The sequence below is a fragment of the Lepisma saccharinum genome, chromosome 23 (genome assembly GCF_977018435.1).
Source record: "Lepisma saccharinum chromosome 23, izLepSacc3.1, whole genome shotgun sequence".
Classification (NCBI taxonomy): domain Eukaryota; kingdom Metazoa; phylum Arthropoda; class Insecta; order Zygentoma; family Lepismatidae; genus Lepisma; species Lepisma saccharinum.
The window spans coordinates 47444056-47462689 of record NC_139251.1 but is presented as its reverse complement, the minus strand read 5'-3'; the positions used below and the strand labels follow the sequence as shown (position 1 = coordinate 47462689).

Here is an 18634-nt window from a genome sequence, read left to right as displayed (position 1 = left end):
CTTGTGGCTAATTGTGAAGATGGGGATGAGTGATGAAATTGATGAATGGACATTCACAAACATCCATACCCAGGCTGGGATTCAAACCCGGGACCCCTGGACTGAATCATATTACATTGAATGAGATATCATACATTTTTCAGGGAGAACCTTCATTTCTTTATCTTTGGGGATCAAGGGTTTCCAAGCAATATTTACAGTGAAACCTCAATTTAACATTTTTCAGGGGACCAAGCTGGAAAAACTTAAAAATGCGGGAAAATGTAGAATCAGGAGAAAATTTTATAGCACTTTGCTCTATTGCGACCATGAATAATGAATGTATAATATCTGAAAATTGTGGTTGCATTGTAATTACAGTGTTCAAAACCTGTGGTCAGAAGTTCAAAAATGTGACGAATTTTTTTTGTCCCTGAGTAAATTTTTCAAGTCACCACATCTGGCAAGCAGGCAACAGTTGCGTTCGACAGACTACAGCACTTTCTAAACAGTTCATTAATTTCTAAGAAATTTCAGCGAAAAATGCAGGCTTGACCAGGACTTGAATTCTGGTCTCTGGCATACTGTGCCTTTGTTCTACCACTGATTTACTGATCCAGTCTGGTTTCGCCTGATTTTTTGCTGCTGCTGTTTTACATGTTGAATAGTCTCTGCTAGTACTATCGCAATGGCATCTATTGCCTTTGAAACACTGTAGACGTTGACTCCTTCCTCCCAGCATAGAGATGTTAATTCATGACGATTGGGCACACACAGGAGATGTACTACATAGAAATTTCCACACAGGTAAAACAGCGACAGCAAAAAAGCAGGCGAGGCCAGGCTGGCTCGGTAGAGCAATGGCATGGTATGCCAAAGACCCGGGTTCGAGTCCTGGTCAAGCCTGCATTTTTTCGCTGAAATTTCTACGTAGACAATTTTGTTGTTTTACATGCAGTCATAAACAACACTTCGACAACTCAACATCTGCTCTGTTGAATTTGAAATTATTGCCAGGTTAACGGAAATGGTTAATTAATTCTATCATTGGTGAGTAAAGTAAATACTCCAGTGTCCAGTTGGCAGACATAGTTATCAATTGAACCACGCACTTTATTAGATCCCAGTCATAACATTGTTCATTTTAACAATCTCCAATATAGTTTTCATAAAAATATATAAATTGTAAACTGTGCAAACAATAAATAAATCTTAAATGTTTCATGTTATTTTATATAGTACTGGTTTTGAGTATAAAAATAAAGAAGTAAATGCTAGACAAGTGTACTTCAATGAATAATTTGTTAAGTTTCTACTTACACAATACCTGATGCCCAAAAGCTCATAGGTTACATTGTTACGAATATGATATTCTTCCTAAGAATTAATGAAATAACTGCTTGGTCTTTCTAAGGAGGGCTATTAGCAACATAACATGCAATTTGCCCCTCTTCAGAATTAAATATCTCCTGAAATTCATGTTTATGTATCAGGATCCAAAAATATACTTTCGAGACAAACATAACAAAAAGGACACAAACGAGCTTTTCTTAACAATTCAAAATTTATTTATTCATAAAATACCCATTAAGTTCATTGGTTACTTAAGTTCACAATTGTTTTCCTTTAAGTAAATACTGTAAAGAAATTGTTTTTAACAGATGTGCCATTGCTTCGGCAAGAGTATCGCATATTCTTGAACAAACCACCTACACTGTTTACGATAAATATATTTTCTTTGAGCTGAGCTGTATTGATGCTTAAATAGATGCATTATGAGAGGACGCTTCACAGAAAATCCTAATTATTCTTAAAGGTATAGAGGGGTAAGGACAGGGGAATGAAGGGCAGATGCATGAAATGGGATACAATATTGGAATCTCTCGCCACAGAATAAAACTTACAAAAATATACGGCATAATTGCACCCAACCAAAACATCACGAGGGAAAAAAACATCAAAACACACAACAAATTCATTATTTAAATTGGGATTTCATATTGTTTCGTCACAAGAACAAGCCAATAACATGATTCGATAAAACACATTCAAGAACAAAATGACGTAAATACAACAGCCGAAAGCTATTAGCAGCCATTACATCACTGACACTCGATGCAGTCTCACCCAATTTCTTACTACTGGCAAGATCCCATGTAAACAGTATTTTTCACTCATCTTTTGTGCAAAATAATAATAATAATAATAATAATAATTTCCAGACTCACTTCTTCACTTGTTTCTTGCATCTTCACTCGCTCTTGACTTTTTTTTTTATTCTTCCACACTTAAAAAATGAAAACTGGCTTCCCAATGAAGAATCACAAATTTGTAGCCCCAGTACAAAAATATTACTTTTCACCATTTTTTCTTGTGTTCGTCCATAGACACTCCACCTGGACCAAGTGACACCACCATCAACAACCCACCAATCACTGACAACGTCTGAAAGGGATTAACGAAATTGCATTAGATCACATATTATTTTTTCCAGAGATCTAAGTAGTCACGTATACTGAACTGATAGTAATAAATAATAGTTAGCATATACTTGCAGTGCAGATCAGTAGCAAAGATTTATCATCTCCTACTTTCAACTATGCATATTCATTTTTGAATGTAAAATATGAAATTTGAAATGCGAAAAAAAAACCATTGTAATTTAAAAAAAAATAAGATGCTGACCAAGGCAGTTCATTAAGATATAAAAACCCTTAACATGTAATAATTCTTGAAGCTTTCCTGGCGGCGTATATTGAAGAGGTTTTCTCGGGCAATCAGCCAGGTGATTTCCGGAAAGGCTTCCGAGAGCTAACGTCACTCTCGTCTTCAGGGAATGAAGTGCAGAGATAAGTCTCTTTTCCCAGTGTATGGCTATTGCTTCTTTAATGAGACGGTCCCAGTAATTTGATTATTTATTGATGATCGCGGTGGTTGTGAAATCATCATCATTCATCATTTTTGTTTAGTTCTTCGTCTGAGGAAGACCCTGATACAGCATTGAAACGTTACATGTTAAGTGTCTTTATATCTTAATAAACTGCCTTGGTCAGGATCTTAGTTTTTTTAATATGGAAACAAGGCTTAATATTACAACTGTAATTTGAATTTTTCATGTTTTTGAAGTGCGAGGTACAATTTCGTACACTATTTTGTTGCAAAATGAACTGCAAAATAAACTGTTGAACGTGAAATTTAGAGTTTATTTATTGACACAATTTTTCGGAAGTTTGAATTATCCAGTGAGTTATGCAACTCACGGAAAATTGATTCATTTTGCTGTGAATATTTGAGGATCAAAAATGGACTCCTTTACACAGGAATAAACCTAATACTCTAGCAACTACATAAATGTGCTATTAGAAGGGAAATGTTTATTTTGTGTAATAAATAACTATAGTTTTAAAGTCAAATTTAGGATTATATTCAACATTTTAACACACAAATGCTACTTTATATACCACTTCTGATCCTGAAATGTGCAGTTTTTGTACCAAAATCTTGATGCTTTATTCACAATAAATATGTGGGTCTAACTATGACTAAATCAATAAAAAAATAATTTTACTACCTACGAGGGGCATTCAGTATGTTCTAATACTGAACCCCTTCTCCCCCTTGCAGCAGCATTAAGTTTTACATTCTTAGAAAGTACATACCTTGTAATATTCTATGCAGAAATACATTATGTTCTAACATGCTGCTCATACAATGAATCTTAGAAATCCAATTTCTATTGTGCCATAAATTATTCTTTTTCGAGGGCTACAGTTCTACTGATCTAATCAGTGGTGGCGATTAGGGAGGCAGTTGCCCCCCCCCCCCACGTTTTTGCCCCCGCACTATGCTAAACTTTATCTACGAGGCACAATCCACTGCACTTAATCAAACACTGTTCTGGATGTGGAGCTTTGATTGCTTGATTTGCTTTATTTTACTTCACTTTTTGTGCCAACTTTGGCTAATTTGCGTACATGGGGATGAGTGATGATATGATGAAATGACAGAACCATCCATGCCCAGGCTGGGATTCGAACCCACAATCCCTGGCATCGTAGTGCGATGTGCTAACCACTCTGCCACGGGGGCCGGCAAATCGGGAACTTTAGGACTTTTGGTTAGGGTTTCTATTGCACAAACTCATCGCAATCCATGGTAATATTCTCACACAACAAAATACACAATGTAGAATAAATACAAATCACTTACTTGGAAAAAATCATATTTTAAGAAGTCCCTCATGGGCTTGTATGTTGGGATATTCCACCAGGCATTCAGGTAGAAATTCAGAAACGTTAACCAAACCACTAATATCAGGGCACTAAGTTTTGTTTTGTATCCGATAGTAACCAGGATCATCAACACTGACCCAACCAGATTTTGAAGAATCTAAAGGAAAAAGAATCTTTATTAATGTTCAGCAACAGCATAGGTAGCTTAGGTTACAGTAATATTATTGTTTTTGCTACAGTTTACAGTGGAATCTGAACCCCTTGATTACAAGTTGTCACCACTGCGATATTGGAAAGGTCGACACCATTTCAGAGAAGCACCCTGTGAACACATAGTTGTTGTATTTTACGACCAAAGAAAATTCATTGTGTAAATGTGATAGGCCTAACGTGAACACTGCAGTTTAGGTAAAGATAAAAAAAAAAGGTTAGGTTTCCTGTGCCATGAAGACACATTTTTAAGAAATATGGGGGAAGGTCCCCACACATTCTCGACCTGAGTTATTTTGGAGGTGATTTGATCAGTACCATCCTCTGGCTGCCTTTACCCTGCAGGGTTGCCTCCAGGTTCACACTGATTTCAGGTTGGGTGAGCTCCAGAGTCACTTTATGCAGGGACAAGGCTGGAGGAATCCCACCCAAGGAATCAAACCCGGGTCTCCTGCATGGCAGTCAGAGGCCTTACCGACTAGACCACCGCAGCTAGGCTAGTTACAAATAAGGGGAACATATTCTTCATTAAGCAATGCCATGATAAAAGAAATTTTCTCTTGGCAATTACCTGAATTTCCAAGTTTAAATAACTTAATTTTAATTTACCTTAATTTTTCACAATATATAAAATTCCAATTTGTTCCAGCTTTCCAATCTAACGTGGTTCAGAATCCTGGGAAGCCAAAACACATGTTGCACATAGAGTACATCTATTCACTAATATTTACAGGACGAGCAGTCGTTATATTGACAGCCTCCACATGGCAGCAATTAACGTGTCATTTCTTGAAAACTACAAATAATTCAGTTCTGTTTTTTGTTCATTTATATACATGTGAAGGTATGACATATTGGAATGACAAAATAATATATATATTTATTGCTACTATTATTAACAAATGTTATCTTATCACCCACTGATTTGTGGCAAATAGAGGTCCAGTGGAAGACATGCAATTTTCAAAATTACCCAAAATACGATTTTCTGAAATTTTCAGGTTTTTATTTTTCAAAATTGGGGGATTGGGACTTCATGTCCTCAAAGATATGTCTTTTTTTCTGCTTCCCTGCAAATTTGGTCCAAAGGACCAATGTGATTTTCCAGATTTTGTTTCTGTAACATGGCAACACTACTTTCATTATATATTGTTCGTATTTTTCAATGCAATGTAGGAATATAGCACTGCTACATACTACACTTTTCACTCACATTGGTGTATTGTGGTGACCACAGGAGCATGCCGAATATGAAATTCCGTGTCAAGTTTTGATTCTCCTCTTCTTCCTTTAACGTTTGTCATTGGGAGGTAAAATGTATAAATCTCACCCCTGTTGATAGTCCTGTCGTACTGACACTGTCATGGAGTCAAATTATTCTGAGAGCTGTTCAACTTAAATTAGTTGCTAGCCAAAACTGTGTAACCCAACCAACTTTATGATTAAATGAGAACCCCCCTTCCTTGATTAACTCTTATAAGAAGAACTGACAGATTACGTTGAATACAAATTAAATTTTACAAACCTGCATAATAGATAACTCCAGTCTCAGAAGAGTAATAAACATGAAGACAAGTAAAATTCTTCCAGTCAGTTGCAAATAACTTTTAGGTTTGTTATCACCTGCAAAAAACACAATGAATGTTCATCCCGAAGTACACATTTTATAATATCTTATCATTACTGCAACATTCCTTAAATTATTGTATATCAAGATTTGAGAAAACTGTGTTAAGCTCCAAAGAACCAACTAAAAAGAGAAGCTATTGGATAGAATCATTAGATAAAATACAGATAGCCGTTATGGTTGTGAGCATGTGGAGTATACAAAGAAATACAATAAAGTTCAATTATATGTTATCCTGAAAATGTAGTGTACCATAATGCACAAAAAATACATCTTAGGGGTTTAATTACTAGAGGCATGCATATTTTGTTTCTGACGAAAACACAAAACTTGAAATAACACATTGTAATGTTAATTTTCAATGTTTCTGAAACATGCGAGGTGCATTTTCCTATTGTTTTGTCATGAAATGAACTGCAAAATGCGAAACAGACTCAAACATGAAATTTAGTTTATTTGCCGACAAGACACTTTCTGAAGTCAGAATTATCCTGAGAGTTTTGCAATTCACTGAAAATTGATTAATTCTGCTGTAAATATTTGAGAAGCAAAAATGGATCCCTTTATGCAGGAATAAACTTAATACTATGGTAACTACATGCATGTGCTATTAGAAGTGACATCTTTATTTTGTGTAATAAGTTCAGTTTTAAATCAAATTTAGGATTATATTCACAATTTTAAAACCAAAATGTAATTTTACATAACGCTTTGATCCCATTTTTCACAACTACAACACTTAAATGTTATTTTATTTGTAGCTTTTAAACCTGAAGTTGACTGTTTTTGCACCATTTTTTTTTTTTTTGTTTACCAAAAATATGTGCCTCTATTAATTACAAAAATGCACTGTACCCACTTTTAAAATTTAGACAAGCCTTCAGATTTTTTATAAAGAAAGTGAACTATCTATAACTAGAAACAGATCTCATGTCTAGGTGTTTCCGATGGCTAGTATTACTGTATGTAATCATGAAGTAGCATACATTTGTACAAATGTTGTTTGTACTTATGATTGGAAATGTGTGTACCGTCATGGAAAGAAATAATTCCCCTCTAACACTATTGGTATTAAGGCTATATGGGGGAAGTATAGGGTGAGGCAGTCCAACAGGAAGATTTAAAAAATTCACAAAAAATAGAGGGAGAAAATATTAGTTAATTTTTGAACATGAATGTACTGTACATGAGTTGAAATTACTAGTGTACCTGAAAAATGTTTATTTTTTGAAAATGGCATCTTTGGTTTTGCACACATTGTCGGAGTCTCAGAGTAAATCCACCCATCTGAAATTAATCCACACACACTCCATGAAACACCTCTCCATTCGGAAAAAGTAACAGTGTGGTGTGCATTATCATCTCGTGGAATCACGGCCCCCTACTTTTTCAAAAATGAACATTGTAACACGGTGACGGTAAGCGCTGACATGTTGGTAACATTTTTCCTGCCTGCCCTCCATGGCTATGACCAAGATGAAGAAACACTCTTCCAGCAAGATGGTGCAACTAGCTATACTGCCAGTGTATGGATGTGCTTAGACTCGCATTTCATGGTCGTCTCATCAGCACATTCGGCGATATTCCGTGGCCTGCCCGTTCACCTCGACTTGGCGGCTCCTGACTTTTTCCTTTGGGGTTATCTCAAATCCAAAGTATTCAAGGACAACCCTCCCAAGAACCAGGGATAATTTGAAGGAGCGGATTCGGCAAGAGATCCACAACATTCCGTTGGAGATGCTACGAAGCGTCATGAGCTGATTTACTCTGAGACTCCGACAATGTGTGCAAAACCTAGGATGCCATCTTACTGACACCATATGAACATTTTTCAGGTACACTAGTAATTTCAACTCATGTTCAAAAATTAACTAATATTTGCTCTCTCTCTTTTTTGTGAATATTTTAAATCTTCCCATTTGACTGCCTCACCCTATATTTTTTTCCACAGCTGTACATCAAATATTAAAAAAAATCTGAAAGGAGCTTGGGATTCATTATTCTATTTGAAACATGCAAAGACTAACCAAGACAAGAATGTAATTTTCATTAATAGTCAAATGTTCAAAATTCATATTTACTTTGTACTTTGAGTTGGTGTTTTAAGTCTACTTTATGCACAGTAAAGCTAATCGGGACTGGACCTACAGTTTAAAGTGGGATCCGAAACACTATGTGCCTCCACCGGGTGTCGAACCTGGGACTCCTTGATTACAAGGTGATGACACTACCACTGCACCATCGGGGAGGCCCTCATATTTACTTTGGACTTTGTTCCAATGAATTTAAATTAACAAATGTGTTAAACATATACATAATTTATGAAATCATGCCCCTACTTAATGGCCAGTATGTATATGTACTAGTATTGTGCATGCACAACATATTTCTGTTCTGACTTTTGATTCAACACAGCATGATCTTATTTTTGTATGCATGCCCATAGTTACATAAAAAAATATAAAACCTTACCAAGAGTTGGAACTCCTGCAAATAAACTTTTTGCTTCAGCACGGCTTTCTGCCAAAACCAATAACAATGCTCCAATCAATGCCAAATTGCGGAAGAGGAATTGAAGATCCCACAGAATACTGTATGCAATTGTCTGGAAAAAAAGTCACAAGCATATTTTATTTATAAACACAGCTCCCACATGGCATTAACTAGAGATGACCCATTATGGATTTCAATAGTGAGAAATGCATGCATAATAGTGGATCATGTATTATATGGATAATGAGCAACTTGAAAAAACCCAGGCAGCATCACAAAGACTATATAAACAGAATTCATCCAAGATAAGAAACTGAAGGGCAATATGTTAATAATAATATTATATATATATATATATATATATATATATATATATATATAAAACCTCTAGGGACACAATTAATTAATTGAAGAGCTCTTGGTAAAACATGCTGGCATTTTGGTCATTATTGAGTTACATAGTTTAAAGACCCATCCTTCAATTTTCATGCAATGCAATTGCCATGTCATACAATTAGCATTGAACCCTTCTGAAATTGGTAAACCAAAGTCAATCACTTCATTTGTTTACAGACAACAAAATAGAATTCAGTCAACTTTTATTGTGAATATACATTTTAAGCATTATATTTAAAAAAAGTAAAGTGCTCCTCTGTGCACTGCACCATGCCATGAAAGTGTATAATGGGTGTGGAGTTAGGGCCCCACACTTTCTTGATCACGGCCAAAGGTGGACCAGAATCCCATCCAGGTACCCACTTTATATGATGCAGGGTGGGCACTGGAGCTGCTTGAACAGGTGGAAAAAATCCCAATTTTCCCTGCCGGGGATCAAACCCAGGTCTCTTGCATGGTAGTCAGACACCGTGCCGACTTTGCTACCGTGGCTCATTATATTTAAAGGCGATTAAATAAGTCTCCCTCTGCCTCTCCATGATGTCATTCAGAAGTCAACCGCCTGGGGTCTTTCCTGAGGAGGATCCTCCAACAAAAGTGAAGAGGTCAAGAAGTGTTGGCAGGGAGAAGATCTGCTCATTCTTTTCTGCTAGTGGCCACATGGTGACAGTTCCAGTACAAGAACAAGGATTTACATATGTCCACATTCAGACAACCTTATATATTGGATCAGCAGCAGTTAGGCAGAACCTGGATTTTTTTTAAAGGATTTATTTTGTACTCCCCCCCAAATGAAAAACATTCCTGCACCACTGACAATGTTTAAAAGTTTGATTTAATCCCACTTCATGCCCATGGTAGGCTAATTGGAACTGGACCTACAGTTTAAATTCGGATCCCAATCACTGTGCAATGTACCTCAAAGGAAAGGAATTTACATTGCAATATTCCCATGTCATATGGTCTTATCTAGTGTATAGTATTTGTTTATACATGTCAAAAACTATGATCCCATTGCGATCCCATAACAAAACTTCCAAGACTCGATGTTGAAATATGTATGTTTCTATGTGTATTTTTTTAAAATTTTCAAAAAAAGTTTGAATGACCTTGACATGACAAAAATTTGAAAAGTAGTCATGTGATATATCTAATTAAAAGCTCATAGCAAAAGCAACAATTTGGTTCTTATCCCAACCTGCTATGTCAATTCTAGCTTGATTTATGAGTTCTTTTGTGATTACATGTGTGCCGAAAATTATGCTCTTTTCCATATTTCAGAGGGTTCTAACTGGAGAACTACAACAGATACAAATCTGCAATTTTTCCTACCTTAGGTGGTACTTCATAACAACTAAGTATCAATAAAATTAGAGATGGTCAGCTATTTTTCATTGGTTCACTTGACATGGAATGACCGATGCCAATTTTGCAGGTCTCTAGTGTCTCTAAGTGTGCCCCTAGCGGTCATCTCTGCAGACATGCATGGTAACTGGACCAACCTGTGCAATCTTAATATGAACGTAAATTAAATATAATTTTGAAACCTACCTGCAATACAACTACAAAGAATAACACTCCACAGGCAATCGGAACCCTGAATCTTAAGATCACCATGACACACCCACCCAACTGTCCAATAAGATTTAAAAGAACAAACAATGTTGCTAAGAAATATCCACAACCCCAAGACATGTCCATATACTCTCGCTGTTCAGACCACTGAAACCACATCCGAAGACCATCTTCAAGGAATGTTGATATAAGGCACAATCTTGCAACTGTTGGTAGCACATGCTTTCCATGCCTCAGAACCTACGGGAAATAACAGAAGTAACAATTAACAAATGGGACTATGATATGGTAGGTGCAAAAATGTATGCCAGGATTATAAATATGATTCAGACATATATTTGCAGCACTTTACACAATATGAATTATCAATACCGTACCATCAACCCTCCGTACCCCCACGATAAGGTGATGATTTTTTGTGTCATTTATGAAGCTTATTTTGTATACGACCGATTTGTGTTGTTTTTAGCTTAAGGAGAAGTATTATAGTGGAGTAATGAGAGTTTTTTTGGACGTCATTTTCACTTTGCCATCTTCGTATTATGACGTGGTTCTCGCTTATCTTACAACACTACGAGGTTAGGTTAGGCAACATTAGCATTCCAACGTCATACGAGGAATGCCTGCGAGGTTAGGTTAGGTAACATTAGCATAAATATAAGGCATTTAGCCAAAAATTAAAAAGCTTTCTCACTTGACATCAGGACAGAAGGTTGCTGAAATGTTGTGCGATAAGTGATACCCGTTATCTACAGGGCACGCGTTCCTGGTGAATAGACCGTGATTCGGGTGCTACTTCACACAATTCGCCCATGCAACAACGGATTGGTAAATGTATGCTTTCCAGGTGCATTTATCATTTACCTTGAATAATTAGGTCAAGATGATAGTAATTACGCTTTTTCGTTGTACATGTTTCGATGATTTCTTGTTACGCCAGGAGTGTTAGTTTGGTGCTATTTGGGAATTTTTTTACGGGAAAAAGGAGTGAAAGTTGTCCGGAATAGGAGTTTCTTTTGCTGCCGCGGACCATACTTCGTGATCAAATATCTCAGTTATTTTTGGTTTCCTAACGCTGGAACCACTTTTATATTATGTAAGACATTGTAATTTAGGCCTCGTAATCACGAATCTGGAGATAAAATTTGGCACTCACGTCATGCACGGGTAGCCCGATAAACCATTCACGGATAGCCCCATGAACCATGATCAGTAAGGTTAGGTTAGTTTAGGTTTGGCAAACATAGTTAAAATTTGGGGTAGTAGTAACGTCAGGAATATATATTTACACCAGGAGTGTTAGTTTTGCTGCTGTTTGGGATTTTTTTACGGGAAAAATTAGCTATAGTTGTGCTTACGCGGGTCATACTTTACAATCAAATATCTCCGTTACTTGTGGTTTCCTAATGCTGGAACCACTTTTATATTACGTAAAACGTTGAAATCTGTAGTTTAGAAAAAAAAATCAACGTAATTCTCAAGGGGGTGCAGTGGGTCGACGGCCCCATCAATACTACCAACAAGCCTAGTAACACCATTATTTTAGGCATAACATTTATTTGCACATTGTTTAGTCAATGTAACACTTTCAATATTTCACTCTACAATGTTTGGCTGTAAATACATTTGAAAACATACTTTGCAAGAAATACTAATGGACTGGCTTATGAACTGCACATGAAATTACCTATTGTTCTCAATTATATGAAAACTTGGCATATTCAATATTCTTACATTAATGTATTTACTTTGAAATGCAAAATTCCTAGCATTCTTCAGTGTAGAGAACGACGGGTTGCGAAGTGTCCACCTAATAGATTGACCACAAGGGAAACATCTATCCTTCCTTGTAATTTAAGGGAACTTATTAATACCAACAAAGGCTGGCTAAAATTAACAAACACAAATAAACACTCCGGTGATGGTATTCCTCTCAAATCATTTGTTACCAAAGTTATTTGCATACATGTTAAATTTATACAAAAAGGAATTTTCAACAGGGATTTCATTAATCTTACCTAAAGAATCTGACTTTTCCAGATATGTCTAGATTGGAAATAGAAAAGCACTGTCTCCATTTATAAGAGATGGCATTTTTCTTTTTCTTTAACATGGCACTCTTCTTGAATTATTTCTCTCCTCAGATAATGTTTACATGTATGTTTGCAGAATCTTGTGTTAATGGTGGTCTGATGTAAATGTGTGATGCATGGCTCTCTGAAACTGTCGTTAGAATACCACACCATGAGCAAATTGTAAATTCTTGCCAATGGAACTTCTCAAAAAATGTAAATAGTAATTTTGCAAATTATTCATGGTGTAAACTATGTAATACAAATTGTGCTAATAGTGAAAAAGATGACTACTGCAAAACATCATTGTGATGCTCAAATTGGATCCGGTACAAATATTCACACCAGTCAAGACAGAGGACACTGTGGGTAAATAAGTCTGAAATGGTCACTTAATTACACTATACAGGCTGTCATTTTAATGGCGACCACGGACCACACATTCATATAGAGGACATCAAAACAAACAACAGTAACATTTTTCTCATTGGTGTGTCGTTTCAGCCCTACAGTCGTTAAAAAAGGCCAGTTTTGCTGCCTGGATGCTGGCAACCCAACACAAAATTTGATCGTATATGTGACATCATTTCCTGCTGCGAAATAGCACACGGAAGGGTTGAAAGGAACGCACAAATTTTGTGAAATATTTTGAACTACCAACCACATTATTAGCTGTAAAACGAAGTGAAATACGCATCCAGAAGACCGAACATCATAGCCTACCAGCCAGATGATCAGCAGTCACCTCAGGGGAAGGGGGGAAGTGAACCAACGATATGAGAAATGGTAAAAAGCGTATTTAAAATGAAGTGTCAATATCGGATTTTGTCTCAGCCTACATGTCAAATGTCAACAACAATAAATTTTATTGGACATACAGCTTACATGTGGCTGTTTACGCCCAGCTACATGTCAAATATTTGCAAATCTTGTTGCGAGGTTGATATCTACAGGTGTGTGTCCAGATGCCTTGTGGCACTTTTGTGCTGATAACGGAAGTATCTGAGGTTCACGTTGTTACATTACGGCTAAACCCCACGAACAACAGTAACAATCTAATGATGAATCAGTAGTGAATATACTGCCCTGTTCACAGTTGCAAACTATTAAATGTGTATCCGGTGCATAGATAAACACAGTCGTCGGAGAGCTTATATTACTACTACTTATATCCATGTATTTTCAACCATTTTTGTCCCTTGCCTCATAATGGCCTCAATATACATTATATTATGTGTTGTTTACTTTTGCAATTTTGAGTTCTTTCATTTCTATTTTGTCATCCATTCAGTGCCACAGACAACTAGTATCAGAAGGACGAAGTGGATAGACTAAATTGTAGGTGCCAACTTGGTAACATGCAAGCTGAGACAAAATTCGATATAACCACTTCCACTTGAATTCTATTTTCTTTCTACCATTTTTCGTATCGTTTGTTTACTTCCTCTTAGGTTCTCGTTTTGTTTTACGGTACATAATGTGGCTGATTGCAGCTATGTCATTTTTCACATAATGTGCGTGTTCCTGCCAACCTGGAACGCATCGCTTCACGACGGGATATGGCGTCACAAATACAATCAAATGTTGTGTGTGGTTGCCAGCATTCAGGTGGCAAAACGGGCTCTTTCCAACGACTGTAGCACCGAAATGACGCACCAACGAGAAAAATGTTACTGAGAAAAGTTGTTTGTTTTCATGTACTCTATACATTTCCGTGGTCCGCGGGTGCCATTAAAATTATATCACCTTGGGTAAAGCAAGTAGGACCTTTAAATCCTGACTTCAGGGGTTAATGTCCTTATAAGTGCTTGTATTCACAAATAAAATTTGGAGAGGCTGACATGGAGAAGATTAGTTTTGAAACATGTAGACAGTTTTTCTTAAATGCAAGATCAATACTCCAAGGAATGTCCCAATTTTAAAAATATAAATATAAAGCAGCTACTGTAGTCAAACACTGGTGATGTACTTCTAACATGGCCCTTGACCAACTGTTGAACCTACTGAGAATTACGTTGATTATTTTTAATGATATGATTTTGACGTTCCATGTATTATATTGTTTCAGGGCATAGAACTGTAAATAACAGAGATACTTCATCCAAAGATAAAAAAACTCCTAACCAAAAGAAAAAAAAATGAAATTTGCTAATAGCATTGAGCATATTACTCCTAAATTTACTATCTAAAACAGTGGTTCCCAAACTTTTTCATTTCACAGCACCCAAGTGTTTCAAGATTTTTCCACAGCACCCAAGTCCAAATGTATGCCTATCTAACACTTGCAGCACTCAGTGTGGTTAGGTTGCTTGCCTCAAGTTAAAAAATAAACATATATTTCAAATTCATTTGGCGGATGTATTTTCGGAAACAGTTAATTATATCGGAGATACATTAAAATTGGATATTTTGTGTTTCGCATGGTTCATACTTACCAATTGTGAATTGCAGAACATAGTTCAAGGTGCCATTATGCCTTTTACATGAAAACAAACACAATCTTTCACATACAGGGTGATTTTTTTTTTATTCCTTTCTTCGCTTCCGGAACACACAATATGGCGGGCACATCTTGACTCACAATGTGGGTATGCAGTGTTTCAACCTTCTTCACCGAAGAATACCTACTAGCTATCATGTTTGTCACTGGTGGAAATTATACATTATGCACGGGTAGCTGATGATAGCCCAGGTAGCTGACGGATAGCCCCACGAACCATTATGCACGGTAGCACGGTAGCTGACGGATAGCCCCATGAACCATTTCCATAAGATTAGATTAGGTTAGGTTTGGTTGGGTTAGGCAAGCATAGTAAAAAAAAAAAAAAGGAGTTTGAAACACTGACAGTGGGTTGTCATCGAATGGGTAACAGTTCCGATTGTTTTATGATTTCTCCTAGCACAAAGACTAATTATCGTAGAATTTTGGAAATCATTGTGACACGAAATTTGAACATTCCTTAAAGTAATAAGCACTGTTTGGACTCAAAAAAAGTTATTTATGTTGAAAAAAACATAATTTTTCACATTACAAGTATTTATTGTTCGTTGCTCATTCGCTTTCATTACACACAATATGGCAGGCAAATCTTGACTCATGTTGTCTATCGTCAGCTGATATGCAGTGTTTCCAAACTTATTAACCAAAAAATGCCAAACAAACTATTCACAGAAGGTTTTTAAGCTAAAATTGATCCACAAACCATTCACGGAAGGTTAGGTTCAGATAGGTTAGGCAAAAATAGAAAATTAAATTGGAAAAAAAATGCTCACACGTCATCTGCTAAAACTACCACGTGGTTGCTACACTAACAGGGGGTTACATAATCGAACGCACGAAACTTTGATTCACGTAGTTGACGGCAAGAGTTATCTTGCATCGGAGGTACATTAATGTCGAAAAACATATGATTTACCAGCCGAATAAGTTGAACGAAGGGAGAAAACACGGTAAATTTCTCGTATCGGACAAACGGCTGAAATTTGCTAGTTCATTTAATATGAATATTCGTACTTACGTATTCTGCATTGAGAAACATTGCTGAAGGTGGCATTTCGATTATTTCATGGAAATAAGGGTATAATTTAACAATACAGGGAATTTCTCCAATTTGTTTGAATTTTCGGTTACTTACTAATTTGGGTCTCCTAATCACGAATCTGCACTTAAAATTTGGCGCTCACGTATAAATTTGGCGCTTATTTGGGGGCAGGTGAATCCGGCCACTTTCTAACATGCCCTTAACAGGGAGTCTATAGATATAGGCGGGAAGCCGGAGCGGAGCGGAGGCGGGGCCGCGATAGCGGTTGGGGGCGGTAGGTCGATTACCCCAGGGGCGGAGCCCGGAACCGGCGGGAAATTCGGAAATCGAGGGTGTGGAAATAAGAACTTAATTTCGATTATTTTGCTATTTCCACGTGTGAGCGCCAAATTTTGACTGCAGATTCGTGATTAGGGGGCCAAAATTAGTGAGTATGCCGAATTTCAAACAAAATGGAGAAATTCCCTGTATTGTAAAATCGCTCCGAAATAAGTTCTATTTGCGACATATCGAGTAAGTTTTCTTCGTTTCTTTTTGCCTTCGGTAACACGCAAAATGGCGATCACAGTTTCACTATCATACTCGGCATGCAGTGTTTCCACCCCACTGCACCCAAAAATACCTATGTAGCCCCACAAACCATTGACACATAGCCCCATGAACCATTCATACATAGCCCCACGAACCATTTCCGGTAAGGTTAGGTTAGGTAGGGTCACGTATAGGTTACAATAGTGAAAAATTGGTTTCGAAAAAAAATATGCTTAGCCGCACACACCATTCTCGCATAGCCCCACGGACCACTGACACATAGCCCCACGAACCATTGACACATAGCCCCACAAACCATTTGCGGAAACGTACCTTCTTCAGTTACAAAAACACGTGTTTGGAAACACTGCCCGGGATTACGTCATCACACACAGGCTACATCCACCTGAAAGTAAATGGATGCAAGAGCTTTCGTGCATCGGTCACACATTTATATCGAAAAATAGATGATTTACCGGCCAAATGCAATGAATGATGCGAGAAAACACTTCCCCGAACTTCCACAAGTATAAAGAAACTGCATACGGTAAGTAATTTCTCCTGTAAATTTGAAAGAATTCGTTTGTCCGATACGAGAAATTTACCGAAAACACTTCTACGAGCTTCCAAAAGTCTACAGAAACTCAGTTCCGTAAGTAGTTTCTCCTGTAAATTTGAAGAAATGTGTTTTCACTATACCATACTGTTACCGAAAAACAACAACTTCAAAATTACCTTACGCACTTCTCAAAAAGCGACGGTAAATATCGTAGAAGCGTGGGAATGAATGTAGAAGTAAATCGGAACCTTAGTAGAATGCATTTAGGGACTTTATTTTAATGGTAAGGGAACCAAACCTAACCACGAAAGCATATATTGAACAAAAACTTAAGTAATCGCTACACCTCCGCAGTATTTGTTAACAGACGTACATCGAAATCGAACCATGTAAAAATTGCATTCGTAGCATGATGAAATCGCAATAAAACAATAGGAACTTGGGCCGCAATTTCTAACAAAGCACACGATGACTGAAAAGTAAATTGAAAATTCAATTTCTGTTGCTCATTTGACAGATTTTTTCTATGTTGACTGCACATAGAGACAACACAGATTGAATTCTCAAAGGCAACCTTTTAACGAAGGCTCGAATCTCTCTACAGCTGAAGTAACGTTTGTGCATATTTTTGGCCTTAGACTATATCATCGAACCCTTAGAAAGGGGTATTGATAAAACTTCGGGTAACCATATGCTCCATTTGAAACATTTCTCTTATGACACACTTCTGGTGAAAATTTTATTCATAAGCACTGCACACATTCTAGCACACTTTCATCGTACTATTTTTGTGTCTACTTAACCCTCAAAATTCTAGGTCAAGTGGAAAGTATATCTAGTATACATTGCTGCAATGTCTGGATAGACAAGAAAAAACACAATCTAGGATTCAGAGCTGATCTTGTATTCTTAAAATATGTTACATACTAACTTCAATATGCTAGAGAGAGCATTCAATAGTTAATAAAATATTAATAACAAATTAACTTTGCACACAAGTTTAAGCAGATGTTTTTGATAGTTCTACCATCAATTTCGTACTTGAGCAGGAACATCAGCAACAACCAAAGAGGACAGACCCTTACACTTGACTTCACGTCACTTTGGTATAATTAAGCACCATTCAGGATATTATTTACCTGATCGGCAATATCTTCTGCTTTTGATATAACTTCTTCTTGCCAAGCCATCGTGCCAGTGCACAGGCAATGATGTGGAGGCTTTCCGAGAAGACTACTTCCGGTCAGTTTCAAAACTGAGTATATAACACATTGGACTCTTAACACATAAATTAAATTTTTATAATTAAATAAAAAGTATTTTCATATTAAAATTAATTATAATCTTCATCCTTCTATTTCTCAGTATTGAGACAGAAAATTGAATAAGCTGACCGGCCGAGTGTCTGTTGTTGTTCT

At 36.8% G+C, this 18634-nt stretch overlaps 1 protein-coding gene across 1 annotated transcript; it reads right to left on the bottom strand.

The window, feature by feature from the left end:
* Positions 1 to 1953: 1953 nt before the first annotated feature.
* Positions 1954 to 18476, bottom strand: Surf4 (Surfeit locus protein 4). The gene is made up of 6 exons (XM_083144444.1): positions 18356 to 18476; positions 10489 to 10752; positions 8521 to 8653; positions 5947 to 6044; positions 4189 to 4368; positions 1954 to 2424 (listed from the first exon to the last, which is right to left on the bottom strand). The coding sequence occupies exons 1-6, from the start codon at positions 18404 to 18406 to the stop codon at positions 2338 to 2340; spliced, it is 813 nt and encodes a 270-aa protein (XP_083000570.1). The 5' UTR covers positions 18407 to 18476; the 3' UTR covers positions 1954 to 2337.
* Between the last annotated feature and the right edge of the window lie 158 nt (positions 18477 to 18634).